A 15,270-nucleotide genomic window follows, 5' to 3' on the forward strand; every position below is an offset into this window, starting at 1 on the left:
CATTGAGCTGATGATTTGCTGTAGAATTATAAAAACTGTTCTGTGTGTTTTTTTAAGTCAAAGTCTCACTCTGCAGCCTAAGATAACCTTGAACTCATAGTGATGCTCCTGCCTCAGCATCCAGATATAAATCTGGATATGTGCTGGGATTTATAGCCATGAGCCACACCTAGTTAGGAACTTTTTATGTATTTGAATATTACTCCATATTAGTTGGACACATTTGCATCAACTGCCTTTTACTCTATGAATTTTATACTAATATACAAATTAAAATTTATATATTCCAGCTTGCATACTTTTAATTTCTTATATCTTTATAGAGAACTGAAATTCTTAGTTAGAATTTTCTGTATTATCAATTACTACCCATGGGGGCAATTTCAGACCATCTGAATTATATTTTAAGTGTATCACGACAAGGTAACTCAGAGTTAGAATGGGTACTAATAGCATGGGCTACTGGGGGTTGGGCAGATAGTCTACTCTTACCCGTGTAATACTTAAGGCTGGATCTTTAAGTGGACTGCCACATCTTACGGACTAGGCAGAAAGCACTTCCGAGTCACTCAACACACCTAGTACTTAGGAATGCTACCTGACGCACACTGACTTAAGATCATCACCTGCACTAGTTAGGAGGATGGCAAGAATGCCGCACAGTGACACACGGCACACATCTACACTCAAGTAACGTTTCCCATAGGGAAGAGGGACAACCAACCAAACCAGCAAGTCGGAATGCCGTCTGAAAATCAACTGAAAATCAAGATCTCTGCATATCAAGAATGTAAGAGTCAAATCCAAACCTAAAAAAACAGAAGCTCTCCAAGTGAAGAAAAACTACAGATGAGAGTTGGCTAACAACCTGACAGTCTGCTGTTTACATTAAAGTGGCAAAACACTGTTGAAAATGAGTGCTAAGACAAGCTCTTAATCTTCTGAAGACATGTTGTAAAACAAAAAAATTTAAAAGCTAAAATAATAATCCTCAGGTACTGGGGCTGGAGAGATGGCTCGGCAGTTAAGAGCACTGGCTGCTTTTCCACGGACCCCAGCACAATTCCAGCATCCACACAGAAGCTCACAACCATCTGTGGCTCCAGGAGCTACAAAGCCTTTCTCTGGTCTCCACAGGTAGTAGGCATGCAATGGGTATGCAGACACACACATAGGCAAAACATCCAAGCACATTTAAAAAATGGCCATGACTAATAGCTTAACAATATATAGGAGGAGAACCAAGCAGGATGAGGGAGGAAAGGGGTAACCTGCAAGCCAAGCAGCGGGGCAGGACTTAAAAGATCTAACCTGGCAACACCTTCATCTTAGACTTCTAGCATCTAACATTTTGAAATAAAAGTACTTTTTAACTTACATCACTCAACACACACACACACACACACACACACACACACACACACACACACACACAGAGTTGTAGGAAGAGAGTTCCACTTTGTAGTCTAGCAGGCAGGAAATTACTAGGAAAACTAGGACAATCGCAAACCCACAGAGATCCATCCGCCTTTGCCTCCCAAGTGCTGGATTACAAGTTTGTACCACTATATCCAGGAAAAATCACATCTTCATGTACAGGAACAGGTTTCCTTGATCTCATCGAATTAATAAGCTACTTAAATCTCAAAGTCATTTACCAGCCTCTCCAGGGTCGTCTTCACGTAGCATGACAGTACTTAGGTTTACGTCCTCGGTCATACTATGGTGCTCTGTGTTTGTGTAGAACCCTAAACGCTGGGATGAGAATGCAGCTGCCCAGTTGCTGTCATCTAGGTTAGTCACCTTAAAAAAAAAAAAAAGGAAAGCAATAAAGCCATTGTCATTAAATAGGTAAATTACTACTGAATAAAGCTTTTTTCCACCTTAAATGTTTTTCATTTTTTTTAAAGATCTATTTATTTATTTTATGTATGTGAGTAAACTATAGCTGTCTTCAGACACACTAGAAAAGGGCATCGGATCCCATTACAGATGGTTGTGAGCCACCATGTGGGTGCGGGGAATTGAACTCAGGACCTCTGGAAGAATACTCAGTGCTCTTAACTGCTGAGCCATCACTCCAGACCACGTTTTCATTTTTAAAAGACTTCAAGCTACAGTTTTCTTTAACTTTTATATTATGTTTGTTTTTGCCTGAATGTGTGTCTATGCGCCACTTATGTGCACAGTGCTCACAGAGGTCAAACCAGAACACTGGACCCCCGGTCCCTGGTCTGCAGCGGTCACAAGCACCATGTGGTGCTGGGAATTGAACCAGGATCCTTTAGACAAGACGTCAGTGCTCGTAACCACCAGCTCTAATATCTGAGAATTATTCTTTCAGCTTTAAAAATATTTTGTTTTGCAACAGGTCTTCTGCAGCCGAAGCCCACCTCCAGTGTACTATGTTGCTGAGAATGACCAGGCACTCCTGACCCTTCTGCCTCTATCTACTGAGTGCTGGGATATCAGGCAAACACCACCACTGAGACCCTGGCTTTGAGTCCCAAAAGGAAAAAAGATGAGTTTAAGCACTAACAACACAAGGTTAAGAGGCAAAACGACCATCCAGAATAACCTACTTTAGATAACTTCGTATGTGCATCAAAATCTCCCCAAGTATTTTAATTATCCACACTGTCAAAGACAGAACCATTTTGATTTGGAGTTCAATATGCCTTAAGAGTTACAATATAATATATAGTAATATAATATAGTATAATATAAATTTCAAATGTCTAACCAATGATATCACTCTACACAACCTGAAATTATTTTCATGATGAATATAACTTTAACTGTTTTCTTTTTCTTTCTTTCTTTTTCCTTTTTTTTTTTTTTTTGGTTTTTCGAGACAGGGTTTTTCTGTGTAGCCCTGGCTGTCCTGGAGCTCACTCTGTAGACCAGACTGGACTCGAACTCAGAAATCCACCTGCCTCTGCCTCCCAAGTGCTGGGATTAAAGGCGTGTGCCACCACTGCCCGGCTTCTTCTTTTTTTTTTTTGGAAATTTAACTTTCATTAAAAGGCTTGTAAAGTGCATTTATTTATACATACCATGGAGAGATTTCCCAAGTACCCAGAAGACTGTGTGTGCCGGGGAGACTTCCCTTCAGTTCCAAGAATGTAGGAAACATCCGGGTGTCTTAGTAAGCTTCGGTTTGGTGGAGTGACTGTAAGTGGAAGACCACTGTTAACACAAAGCAAGTTAGCCAACAACAAAATGCAAGTTTTCAGGGAGCAGGAAGATGCCTCAGATGGTAAAGTGCTCACTGTACAAGCGTGAGAACCTGAGTTTGAGCCCTAGCATCCATGGAAAAGACTCAGGCACAGGGGTGCAGGATCGCAACCACGGTGTTGGGGAGAAGAGACAGGAGAAGCAGAGCTCACTAGTCAGCCAGCCTAGACTGATCAGAAAGCCCGGGGTCCCAGTGGGGGACCCTGTCTGAAGACACTGGACAGCTCCTGAGGAACAGCGCCAGAGGTTCACCTGTGGACTCACACACGTGTGTATGTATGTGCATGTACATCTGCATGACACATATGACGCCCCAGACATCCACACAAGAACACGCTTACAAACATTCATGTGCATCTTATATATACAGGAATACGAAACACCCGCACGTACACACAAAAGAATAATTTCTCAGTTTTCATATGTAGATTCAAATCAAATAATTTAAGTGTTAACACTTTTATGTGATAAAGAATTAACTTGTCTAAAGATGAGCTTATCGTGCTGACTATTAATTTTTTTTTAACTACAAGAGGTCCTTTTAATGTAGGTATAACTAGACTTGAAGCAATCAAAGGTGGCGCCAGTCGGCAGCTCTTCATCTAACTTCAGACAGCACACTGGGGCAGGCAGGGTGGTGGCCAGAGCTTTGCAGCAAGTGACTTATCAGAAGTCTCTTTTCCCTGCCTAAGTCACAGCACTAGCTCACTCACGCTGGCGTCTCCAAGCCTGCCTTCTAACTTGAAGAAGCAGATAACAGTATGTCATAGTTACTATGTACTGACGTAAAGTACAGTGCCTTGTTCGTCAGACTTCAGATAACTGTAACCATTATAATTTATGCCACTTCCTGACACTGTAGCTGAATATTTTATTATGGAAATTATACAAATGCCAGCTGGTATCACGACTACTGCTCTAGCAAATGCTTTCAAAACACAAACAAAACCTTACAAGGCTGTCGGGATGAGCTTGGAGTTCGGGGAATAATCTGGCTTCTCGGTGTAGTAGTACCAAAGTTTTCATCCTGGTTGGCCTGGACTTAGAAAGAATTAAGGAAAGTTTTCCATGTAGAGAAAAAAACCATTAGAGTTAAGCACAGATTTACCACACAAGATGCATAAGCACATTTCTTTCAAGAACAAAGCATTTTATGGGCACCACCTTTCTGTACATAGTTGTTAAATTCTCAGATGGATATTAGATAATGAGTATTGACTACTAGTTGAGTACTATGACATACTAGTAGTGCTTCAGACAAACAGGCATGTTAAGCTCCCAGACATTCACTGAGAACACGTATGTACCAAGTAAAACACCAATGGAGGTAAGCCAAGAAAATCCCACAGCCCCATTCAAGGCACTCTGCGCTCTGTGTAATCTGACACAAAGGATACTTAGAACTCTTTTGTGAGCACTGTGCTTCCGTGCAGTCCTCGTTACCTCCACCTCTCGGATCACAGGGGTTGACATCCCCCCGAAGCCGCTCCTACAACAGCATAATTAAGCTCTCAGATGGCATCATCGTCAAAGAACTATCGTTACAGTTAGAGCGAGAGTCTGAGTCAGGGACAGCTCGCCCCAAAAGCCACGGCTTGGATCTTTTTGCCAAGAATAACCTCTTGTCTCTAAGTCCTGCTTACTCCCCAAATCCCACCCAGTGCTCAGCTAGGAGCCCGCCTTTGACTTCCTAGCACCACAGGGTTACGATGCCTATGGAGTTATCTTAGAACCTGAATTCTGTACTACAGTATGGCTTCATGAAAGGAAACCTCCCCTCCATGGGACTGGGGAGCTGCTCAACTGCAGGATTCCCTACCAGGAAGGACCTCTGCACTCTCTAAAATACCACAACGAGCTAGCCGCTTGTTGACGGGGATGGATTTAGCCCAGACTCACACCTCTAATCCAAAATATACTACATAGGAAGGGCCTGGTCAGCCTGGGATACAGTTTCAAAAACAAACCCAAACAAAGATGGAACAAGCTGTGCGACTTCTTCTTTAGTTTATTTTATTCTCATGCAAACGTCCCAGAATATATTAATACAAGCTAAGCCGGTCACCTCATCAGTAAGCAATCTCATCATAGGAACCACTGTTATATTTTTGGCCTGTGTGCTGACCAAACACTGTTAGGAAGCCAGGACTATACTTCAGATTGTGAGGACTATATGGCTTGGTGGGACGAAAGAAAAAGCAAAGGAATTCCAGTAAATTGGAGAAACAACCCTTCAAGTGATTTCTCTCCACGGTGACTAAAGATGTCTTAACACAATGTTCCAGGCCTCTAGCACTGTCATCTGAGGGTTTAAAAACTAAACCATGTGGATGGGTTTTAAACATCCGTCTAGCCAGGCGGTAGTGGCGCACACCTTTGATCCCAGCACTTGGGAGGCAGAGACAGGCGGATTTCTGAGTTCGAGGCCAGCCTGGTCTACACAGTGAGTTCCAGGACAGCCAAGACCACACAGAGAAACCCTGTCTCGAAAAACCAGGGGAAAAAAAATCTGTCTAGTACACCTTTTTCTTCCACTTGAAATCTCCAGCTAGCTTCCTCTGCCCGACAGACTCAAACCCACACTTACCAGCATTCTATTTACGACACCATCCAAATTTAGTTCGACCCATGGAGGTTCATCCAGACATATTGCTGGGAGCGGTCAGCCACACAGGCGTGAACATTTATTATTACTTTATATTTGAGTATGTTTATTTTTACAGAGGTCTATATTTGTTCCCCTGTCACCTGATGTCCATCTACTTAAGTTATTCATCAACAGCTTTATGGTGATACAAAGTTCCCTGCTGGTAATGTTTCTTTTTTTCCCCCCCCCCAGAACCTAAGTTTTGCTATGCAAGCACTCTACCACTGAGCCATATCCCCAGCCCCATAACTGGGTACCTTAATCTTTTACAGGCTTACTGTTCTCTGACAAAAGGATTACACCCTATCCCTAGCCCCATAACTTGGTTCTATTTAACTATGTGGTTCCTTAAATCTCTTACAGGCTCACTGTTCTTTATAGATAAGATCCTCACAGGATTGCTTTAAAACTAAATATGCCACTTAAAGGAATACACATAAGATAACCCCTAGCACAATGTTTTCAGTATCAATAATGTGCTACTGCCGGGCGGTGGTGGCGCACGCCTTTAATCCCAGCACTTGGGAGGCAGAGGCAGGCGGATTTCTGAGTTCGAGGCTAGCCTGGTCTACAGAGTGAGTTCCAGGACAGCCAGGGCTACACAGAGAAACCCTGTCTCGAAAAACAAACAAACAAAAAAAAAGTGCTATTATTACTCAAAAGACCAGCTAGCGAGTTACTTTTACACGTTTCCCTGAAACTCCTCTGACAGAGGGATTTAACGTCTCCTTCATTTATTTTTCCCTCAGTTCAGTATTACACTGCTTGGCTGTCTTCACTACACAATGTACTCCCTGATGCCAAGTGCCTTGAATAACCCATCTTTGTCTCAGGCGAGCATAAATCACCTGATCACATGAGAACTTCAACTACCTGGTGCTGGCACTTTAAAGTCTAAGCTGACCACCGTTGATACCCAATAATGTACCACTGATATGACTTAATAATCACAATAAAACCACTCTGAGAAAGTCTGGACTGAGCTGTCAGGGTGGCTGATGGCTGTGACCTCGGACTTCTTCACTTAGCATTTCGAATGCCGGACCAACACCGACCCCGCACACTTCGGGAGCGAACGGCGAGGAGCGAACACCGATGAGACCCCCGGAGGGGCGGCGTGGAACGCGGGGATCTGCATTCTCTGCATCCCCGCTCCAGGCACGCCAAACGCCCATTCCTCCACCAGGGTGAAGGAAGGATTGAATGGGCAGCCCTTTGCTCCTCCTCCGCTTCCCGCGGAGGTAGTTATGTCGCTAACAGGTGAGAGCCACAGTCTTGGCCGAGGCGTCCCCACCAGGACTGACCTGTCCATGGTCGCAGCCGTCTCCACCTAGAACCTTGCAACTTTGACTGCAGCCCGGCCGCCGCGTTTCAGCCTTCCCGCTCTCCGGAAGCAAACCCTTCGACCCGGAAGCACGCCCTGGCTAAGCCCGCCCCAGAGAAACAGGTTCCTACTCGGCGCACGCGCGACTTTCGTCTACAGCCGCAGGCCCAGTGGGCGCAGGCGCGGAAGTGTGCCAATGCGTGACTGCGTGGCTGGGCGGTGCCAGCCAGGCAGGAAGGGGGCGGGGAAGGGGCGGAGCTTGGGTGTGGTGCCTTGTGGAGCGGGACGTGTGGGCGTGGTCTGGGTGGGGCGTCCTACAGGAAAGCCGGAAGTCTATAACCTGGACTTCAGGAAACTGTCGGAGAGACTGGATTCAGAGCTTCTGTTTGCGGTTCTGTGTCATTCTACAGGATCTAGCCTATCTCAGGGCGCTCACCTCTTTCTTTGAACTGTGATGTAGTCTCATTGGACGGGTTTTGAGGTTGTTTCCTATCGTTGTTATTTATTTCTCGTTTACAGAATCAGCCGTTTTTTAAGAAATCCAAAAAAAGCAAAGCATAAGAAAAGCCACATGGGTTCACGGCCTGTAATACGAACATTTGGGGGAGACTGAGGCAGGAGGATCACCATGATTTTGAAGCAAGCCAGCACTAAGAAAGCCTGACAATAATAATAAATAATAATAGCAATTGTTGCTGTTATTATTATTATTATTATAAATTTTAAAAGTTTTGGGCATGGGGATACTTACCTGTTGCAGCACCTCAGAGTGTTAGTCTCAGGTCCTCCAAATGTCTAGAAATAAGCTGTGGCTGAACCATTTCTGATTTCTGGCCGTTAGATAAAAACCAGCGTTCCTCAGGAACTTGTAAAATGCGTTTTCCATCGGTCTTCTTAGTTACTCGTCCCCACAATCCCGACTCTGCACTAACTTCTATGCTCTGCTCTCTCATCTTGCTCACAAACTCTATCTTGAAGAGCTCCAGCAGGCCCTGGCATTGCAGACACAGCACCAGCAGGTGTGGCTCCTCTCCCTTTCCCCCTCCCTTGCTAAACCGTTAGATTACATTCCTAAACCTAACCACCAAGGTCTCTTCCCTTATTTGGCCACATCCTTATGCCTGACTAAAACTCCAAGGTCCAAATATCAAAATTCACTAGCTGGCTATCATGTCCACTCAGGACTTACCGACTAGCACAGCCTTCTCCCTTTTCTCCTTAAAAACCACTCCTGCAGAGACACCTGCTGCTTTCTTTGGCCAATCCAGAGGCAGCACCCACTGCTTGTCCGTCTGGGGTAATACATTTCCTTTGTGCTGAGAATTTGGTGTCTGGGTGTGTTCTGTGCTGACTTCCAGGTTACTTCACGTCTCTGGCCGACTTGAATATCCTCTCCCGTTCTCTAGCTTCCCCAGTCCTGGCCATGTCCAGTCTGTTTCTCTTTCAGCTCTGGACACTTCCAGATGACTCTGGATCTTTTCTCTCTCTTACCCACATTAAAAACCTTATCCCTAACAGAGCAGTCATGGTGGCAGTTTCTTTACTGTGCCCCCTCCCATGCACAGAGTAAGGTAGAGGCAGGGATCAAGGTCATTCTCAGCTCCTTCTAAGTTAGAAGCTATCGAGGTTTTGTCCTTCTAAGTTAGAAGCCATCGAGGTTTTGTTCTGGTTGTTTTTTTGTTTTGATACCCTGACTCAAAAGAAAAGAAAAAAGTAGTTATATAGTATCCTTTCTAATTCAAAGTGCTGTCTGAGTAAAAAAGCAGTATCTTCAGCACCTGAAGAATTCAGTTCAGTTTCTTTTATTTCCACTTTGAAAGCAGTCATTATTTATTAGTGACCAGATCGCAAAAATAATGCTAGAAGGACCAGCCAGCCAGCAGCTCGCCCTGCAATTCTGATGATCTAAGTTCTGTCCCTGGACCCCTGGTAAAGATGGAAGGAGAAAACCAGCTACACAAATTGTCATCTAGCCTTCAAACTCAGCCCCATCTCCATAGATGCTCCATTCACACACAAACACACATGTGCACATACACACACACACACCCCAATATACCACACCACACACACATATGCCATACACACATACCATACAATACACACACCACACACATACATGCACACGCACACATGAATACATGTATGCACACACAGCTCATCTATTTAAAAACCCTGTTGATATGATATTTCCTGTTTCAATTACTAAATAAAAATCCTTTGGTGTGGATGAGCTCTTCCATTCGGCCACAACAAATTAGATTCAGCAAGATAGAATCACTTCAAGGGCTGGAGAGATGGCTCAGTGGTTAAGAGCACTGACTGCTCTTCGAGAGGTCCTGAGTTCAACTCCCAGCATCCATATGGTGAGTTGTTTTTTTTGAAATTTTTTTCATTTACTTTTTTAAAGATAGATTTATTTATTTGTTTATTTATTTATTTATTTATTTATTTATTGTACACTGGTGTTTTGCCTTTATGTATGTCCATGGGATGGTGTCAGATCCCATAGGACTGGAGTTACAGACAGTTGTGAGATGCCATGTGGGTGCTGGGAATAGTACAAGGGTCCTCTGGAAGAGCAGCCAATGCTCTTAACCGCTGAGCCATCTCTCCAGACACCCCCCCCCCAATATGGTGGTTTACAACCATCTGTAATGGGATCTGATACCCCCTTTTGATGTGTCTGAGGACAGCTACAGCGTACTCACATTCATTAAAAAAAAAAAAACAAAAACCACTCATGAAAGTTCCACCTTACTAAAACAAGGCTAAATTACCCCGATTTCCAGGGAATTAAAGACAGAGAAGGGAGACAACCAGATTTTTCACATAGACCAGTTTTGATTGGCATAGTCAGAATGTCTCTGCTTTAGTTTTACAAGAAAAGTAACCCCATGCTAACTACTCAGTTTTCAGTTTGTTTGGCCTTGCTGTTCTGCCCTATGCACATGCTCACTTTGAGATTTCCATTCTATTTATTGTTGGTTGGTCCTTGGACACATTTGGCTACCTAGCCTACACTGGCCTGGGATGTAGAGTTGCAGCATCCCATCGTAGACCGCTGCGGTGGGGCCCTGGTGGGAGAGTCTGCAGCTCCCCTTTCCTGCTCTTCCTGGCCTTTCTCTGAGCAAGCTTCTTCTGCTCAGCTCACTGGAACACGTCTCTTCTACAGGGTGGACTGTTGCCTGACTCTAGGATTGTAAATAAAGCTAATTAAAACCTTTAATTTAAATGTATGTACATTTCTCCTTTGATAGTAGGCTATCTTCATTCCCTCTCTTGGAGAGTATTATTTGAAGAGTCACAAGAAGTTTATTATATTTGTCAGGTGACTTAGTATTTATTAAGAGAGAAGCTAGGTTGACTGACCATCACCCTGGCATCTGCTTGTCTTTACCTTTCAATGCCACTGTCATGGGCCTGTGTAGCTATGCCTGGCTTTTACATGATGTGATGGTTTGTATATGCTCGGCCCAGGGGATGGCACTATTTGGGGGTGTGGCCTTGTTAGAGTAGGTGTGTCCTTGTTGGAGTAGGTGTGGCTTCTTGGAGTAGGTGTGTCACTGTGGGTGTGGGCTTTAAGACCCTCAACCTAGTTGCCTGGGAGCCAGTATTTTGCTAGCAGCCTTCAGATGAAGATATAGAACTCTCAGCTCCTCCTGCACCGTGCCTGCCTGGATACTGCCATGTTCCCGTCTTGATGATAATGGACTGAACCTCTGAACCTGTAGGCCAGCCCCAACTAAATGTTGTTCTTTATAAGAGTTGCCTTGGTTGTGGTGTCTGTGCACAGCAGTAAAACACGTAAGTGCTGAGATTTTAACTCAGGTTCTCATACTTGCAAGGAAAATGCTCTTACTGAGCCATTGCTCAGATCCCAGTGTTTAATATATACATATATGTGTGTACATAAATATATATACATATATATGTACACATATACATAAATACACGCACATATAATCATAAGAGTTTGGGGTAAAGAATTAACCTTATGTTCAAAGAAATAAACTGTTAGAAAATGTACTGGAATCCAGCTAAAATTTTTTTCAACTTAAATTTTATGTTTAAAATTTATATGTATAAATGTTTGCCTCCATGTATGAAAGTGCATCATGGATATGTAGGGCTGGCAGAGGTCAGAGGGAGCACTGGATTCCCCTGCAATTTGGAGTTGCAGCCAGTACCACGTGGATGTTGAGAACTGAATCCTGGTCCTTTACAAGAACTGCAAGTGGTCTTAACCACTGAACCATCTCTCCAGACCTCCCCCTCCCCTTTTTTAAATTACATTTGTTTATTTGGGGGCAGGGCACATGTCATGTAGGGACTGTGGAGGTCAGAGGACACTTGGGGACAGTTGGTTCTTTCCTTCTACCACATGAGTTTTGGAGATTTAGCTCAGGTCATGCAGCCCTGGTAGCAAACACCTTCACCTATAGGCCTTTAAAATTTTGTATTTAAAAATTATAATGATGATGATGTGTGTACCTTGGTGTAAAAATGGAGATCAGAAGGTCAAATTTATTTCTATAGATACACAGAAAGACACTGTCTCAAAAAAAAAAACAAAAAACAAAAACAAAACCTTAGTTCTACCCCCTGGACATCTTGCCCACTGAACCATCTCATGGCACTTTGAACTTGTAGACACTAACATCACAAAGTCCCCTAAAATATTTACATCATACACAGCCGATCACTTTAAAATTCTGTGAAATAGGGCTGGTGAGATGGTTCAGCAGTTAAGAGCAATGACTGCTCTTCTGGAGGTCCTGAGTACAAATCCCAGCAACCACATGGTGGCTCACAACCATCTGTGATGAAGTCTGATGCCCTCTTATGGGGTGTCTGAAGATAGCTACAGTGTATTTACATATAATAAATAAATAAACTTTTGGGCCAGAGGGAGCAGGGGCCAGAACGAGAGGAAGAAGAAAAGGGGAAAAGAATTCTGTGAAATAAACTCCTTGTACATTGTATCCATGCTAACTTTTTGTTTAGGGTAGACAGACATATCTAACTTAAACAAAAAAAGCATGCACTGGAAGGGTATCAAGAGCTCATGGGAAGGGGTGGGGAGCTGGGAAACACAGGAGCTCCTCTGAGCGGCCAGCCTGTAGACACAGAACCAGAACTTTCTGACTTGCCATACTCCTTACTTTACCCTCAGCAGCCTCAGTTAGCAAATACAAGGACACTTCACTTCTAAATACTCCTGCTAAATAGAATTGATGGGATGCCACTCAACAGACTGGATTAAACCAGAAAGAAGTCATTCATGCAGTGGCCACAGAATCACACTGCATCTAAAAACAGCGGAGAGGCTGGAGAGATGGCTCAGTGGTTCAGAGCACTGACTGCTCTTCCGGAGGTCCTGAGTTCCTAGCACTTACGTCATGCAGCTCATAACGGCCCGGAATTTCAGGAAATCTCACACCCACTTCTGATCTTGAAGACGCCATGAAGACATAGAGACACACAAACACATAAATAAAAACAAAAATCCTCAAAATGAAACGAAGCAGGCCAGGGGATTTATAATAACAATTAGAAGTTAGCCAGTAGGATAAGGTAGCCTCTTCCATTTTAAGCTTGCAACAAAAGTAACTTTGACATAATCCATCTGCCTTTTCTATTTCTGTTCTATTTAGCCCTTTTCTGTTTAAAGAGCCAACCCTTCCGTAGGGCTTTGAGCCTCCCTCCATTTTGTGTGTTAGATGCTGCCCAACTCATGAGTCACTGATAAAAGTCAGTCAGATGTTTAATATTTGTCTTACTTAGGGTTTCTATTCCTGGCAAGAGACGCCATGACCACAGCAACTCTTAGAGGAAAAGCATTTAATTGGGGCTGGTCTATACAATTCAGAGGTTCAGTCCGTTATTGTCACAGCGCGAAGCATGGCTGCGTGCTGGCAGGCATGGTGCAGGAGCAGAGAGTTCTACATCCGAATCGGCATGCAGCAGGATGAGAGACACAGTGGGCCTGGCTTCAGCATCTGAAACCTCAAGGCTCATTCCTCCAAGAAAGCCACACCCACCCCAACAAGGCCCCGCCTCCTAATGGTGCCACTCCTTATGGGCCTATGGGGGCCCAGCATTCAAACCAGCACGCTATTCTCGTTGAAATTGTTTTTCTTTGACACTTCTAAAACCAGATGTTCTGCTAGTCACAAGAGTCATTCAGAACATCAATATTGATAATATGACATAATTAGAGCTAGGTTTGGTGGCACGTGTTTGTAATCCAAAGAGCCCAGGAGGCAGAGAAAAGAAGACTGCCAAGAGTTTGAGACAAGTCTGGTCTACTTAGTGAGTTACAGGCCAACCAAAGCTGTGCTATCTAAGTCATGTTTACATACATACATACATACATACACACACACACACTCATGTACAAATACACACTTGAACACACAAGCATACATACATACATATACACACACACACACACACTCTCACATACACATTCGAAGTAGTTACTGAAATCAGCAAGGATGTGCTTGATTTGTATGGCAGCCCCTGTCATATAGGGTTTAGTTTTTCTAGCCTTTGAGTGTGTTCCTGCAGCCTTTGATGTACTTCCTGTAGGCCTACTTTGGAACGCTTGTCCCCCATCAAGTGATGCTCTGTGACAAGAGGCCAGTGCTTTCAGTGCCCCTGGGTCTTCAGCAGAGGCCTTTCCACCAATGAGTAAGCCATCAGTGTCACTCTCTGTTTGACTGACCGCATTGCCATCCACCTTGAAGCTCTGGCCTCTTTGATCTCCAAGATCTTGTTGAGGATGAGGTCTGGGTAGATGATTATCCTGGTGGCTGTGGCTCTTAGCAGTGGCCAGAAACTAGGCCTGAACCTAGTGTAATCAGAACTATCTTTTCCCTCTATCTTTTAGCAAAGTTTTGCTGAAGTGGTAATTGCTGTTTTCTTTTTTAAAATGATTCATCTATTTTTACTCATGTATATGTGTGTGTGCCTGTGTGAGTTTATGTATTTGTGTACTTTTGAGTCTACGTAGCTCTGTCTGTCCCGGCGTTTGCTATGTAGATCAGGCTGGCCTCAAATTCCCAGAGATCTGCCTGCCTCTGCCTCCTGAGTACTGGGAGTAATGGTGTGAGCCACTGCTGCCTGTTGCCTGTGTGAGTTTGTGTTTGTCACACGTGTGGAGGCCAAAGGGCCTCCAGTCCCCATCAGCTGGAGTTACAGGCAGTTGTGAGACACCTGATGTGGGTGCTAGGAGTCCCAGTAGGGTCCTCTGGAAAAACTGTGTTAAGTTCTTAACCACTGAGCAATTCCTCCAGCCACCGAATGGTTTTCTTAAGATGAAAACGTGTCTCTCAGAAAAGTAAGGAAATGTACAAGAGCAGGAGAGAAGACTGGGCGGTGGTGGCGCACGCCTTTAATCCCGGCACTTGGGAGGCAGAGGCAGGTGGATTTCTGAGTTTGAGGCCAGCCTGGTCTACAGAGTGAGTTCCAGGACAGCCAGGACTACACAGAGAAACCCTGTCTCAAAAAAAAAAAAAAAAAAAAAAAAAAAAAAAGAGCAGGAGATAGCTAATGAAAGGATTCCCATGATTCATTTAGGCTCTCTGTGACTATAATTCCAGGAGATAAAGCTTGGGTGTGGTAGGCTGCACTGTAACCCCAGCACTTAGGAGGGAGAGTCAAGAAGATTACAACGTCTAGGCAAGCTTGTGCTACAGAGTGAGTCCCTGCCTCAAAAATAAATAAGATAAAAGCTGTAGAGACATAGGTAAAATATTAAACCCTAAACGGAATGTTAAGGCCTAACATTAAGGTAACATTAAGGTAACTGTTCAGGTAACAGTTACCTGGCTAGACTGCCATGGTAAAGAAATTTTCTCATATGTTTCTGCGCTGTTACTAGGAAACTTTCTAATACTGAAATGGATTACATACAATTACATGATTGATTATTATGTTCTGTGCCTGTGGAAACCAACCACAATAGAAGTCAGTGGAAGTGTTTTATATAGTTACCCACAATAAGCTTGGACCCAGCAGGACTTCCTGCACTTCGTATAAGCGTTTATAGTATAAG

At 43.8% G+C, this 15,270-nt stretch overlaps 1 protein-coding gene across 2 annotated transcripts in view; it reads right to left on the bottom strand.

The window, feature by feature from the left end:
* Nup107 (nucleoporin 107) overlaps positions 1–8,092 on the bottom strand; it is a 43,044-nt gene extending 34,952 nt beyond the window's left edge. The window contains exons 1-5 of one of the 2 annotated variants that reach the window (XM_028759043.1): positions 7,189–7,278; positions 4,635–4,726; positions 4,192–4,278; positions 3,057–3,172; positions 1,659–1,803 (exon numbers count right to left, since the gene is read on the bottom strand). In XM_028759043.1, coding sequence (XP_028614876.1) covers positions 1,659–1,803; positions 3,057–3,172; positions 4,192–4,278; positions 4,635–4,726; positions 7,189–7,196 — 448 coding nt within the window. In that variant the 5' untranslated portion in view covers positions 7,197–7,278. Of the gene's footprint in view, positions 1–1,658; positions 1,804–3,056; positions 3,173–4,191; positions 4,279–4,634; positions 4,727–7,188; positions 7,279–7,959 lie in introns of those variants that run through there. The other variant, XM_028759044.1, reaches the window with a different exon arrangement.
* Positions 8,093–15,270: the final 7,178 nt, after the last annotated feature.

This window comes from Grammomys surdaster, unplaced genomic scaffold, assembly GCF_004785775.1.
Source record: "Grammomys surdaster isolate TR1022 unplaced genomic scaffold, NIH_TR_1.0 126271, whole genome shotgun sequence".
Lineage (NCBI taxonomy): Eukaryota > Metazoa > Chordata > Mammalia > Rodentia > Muridae > Grammomys > Grammomys surdaster.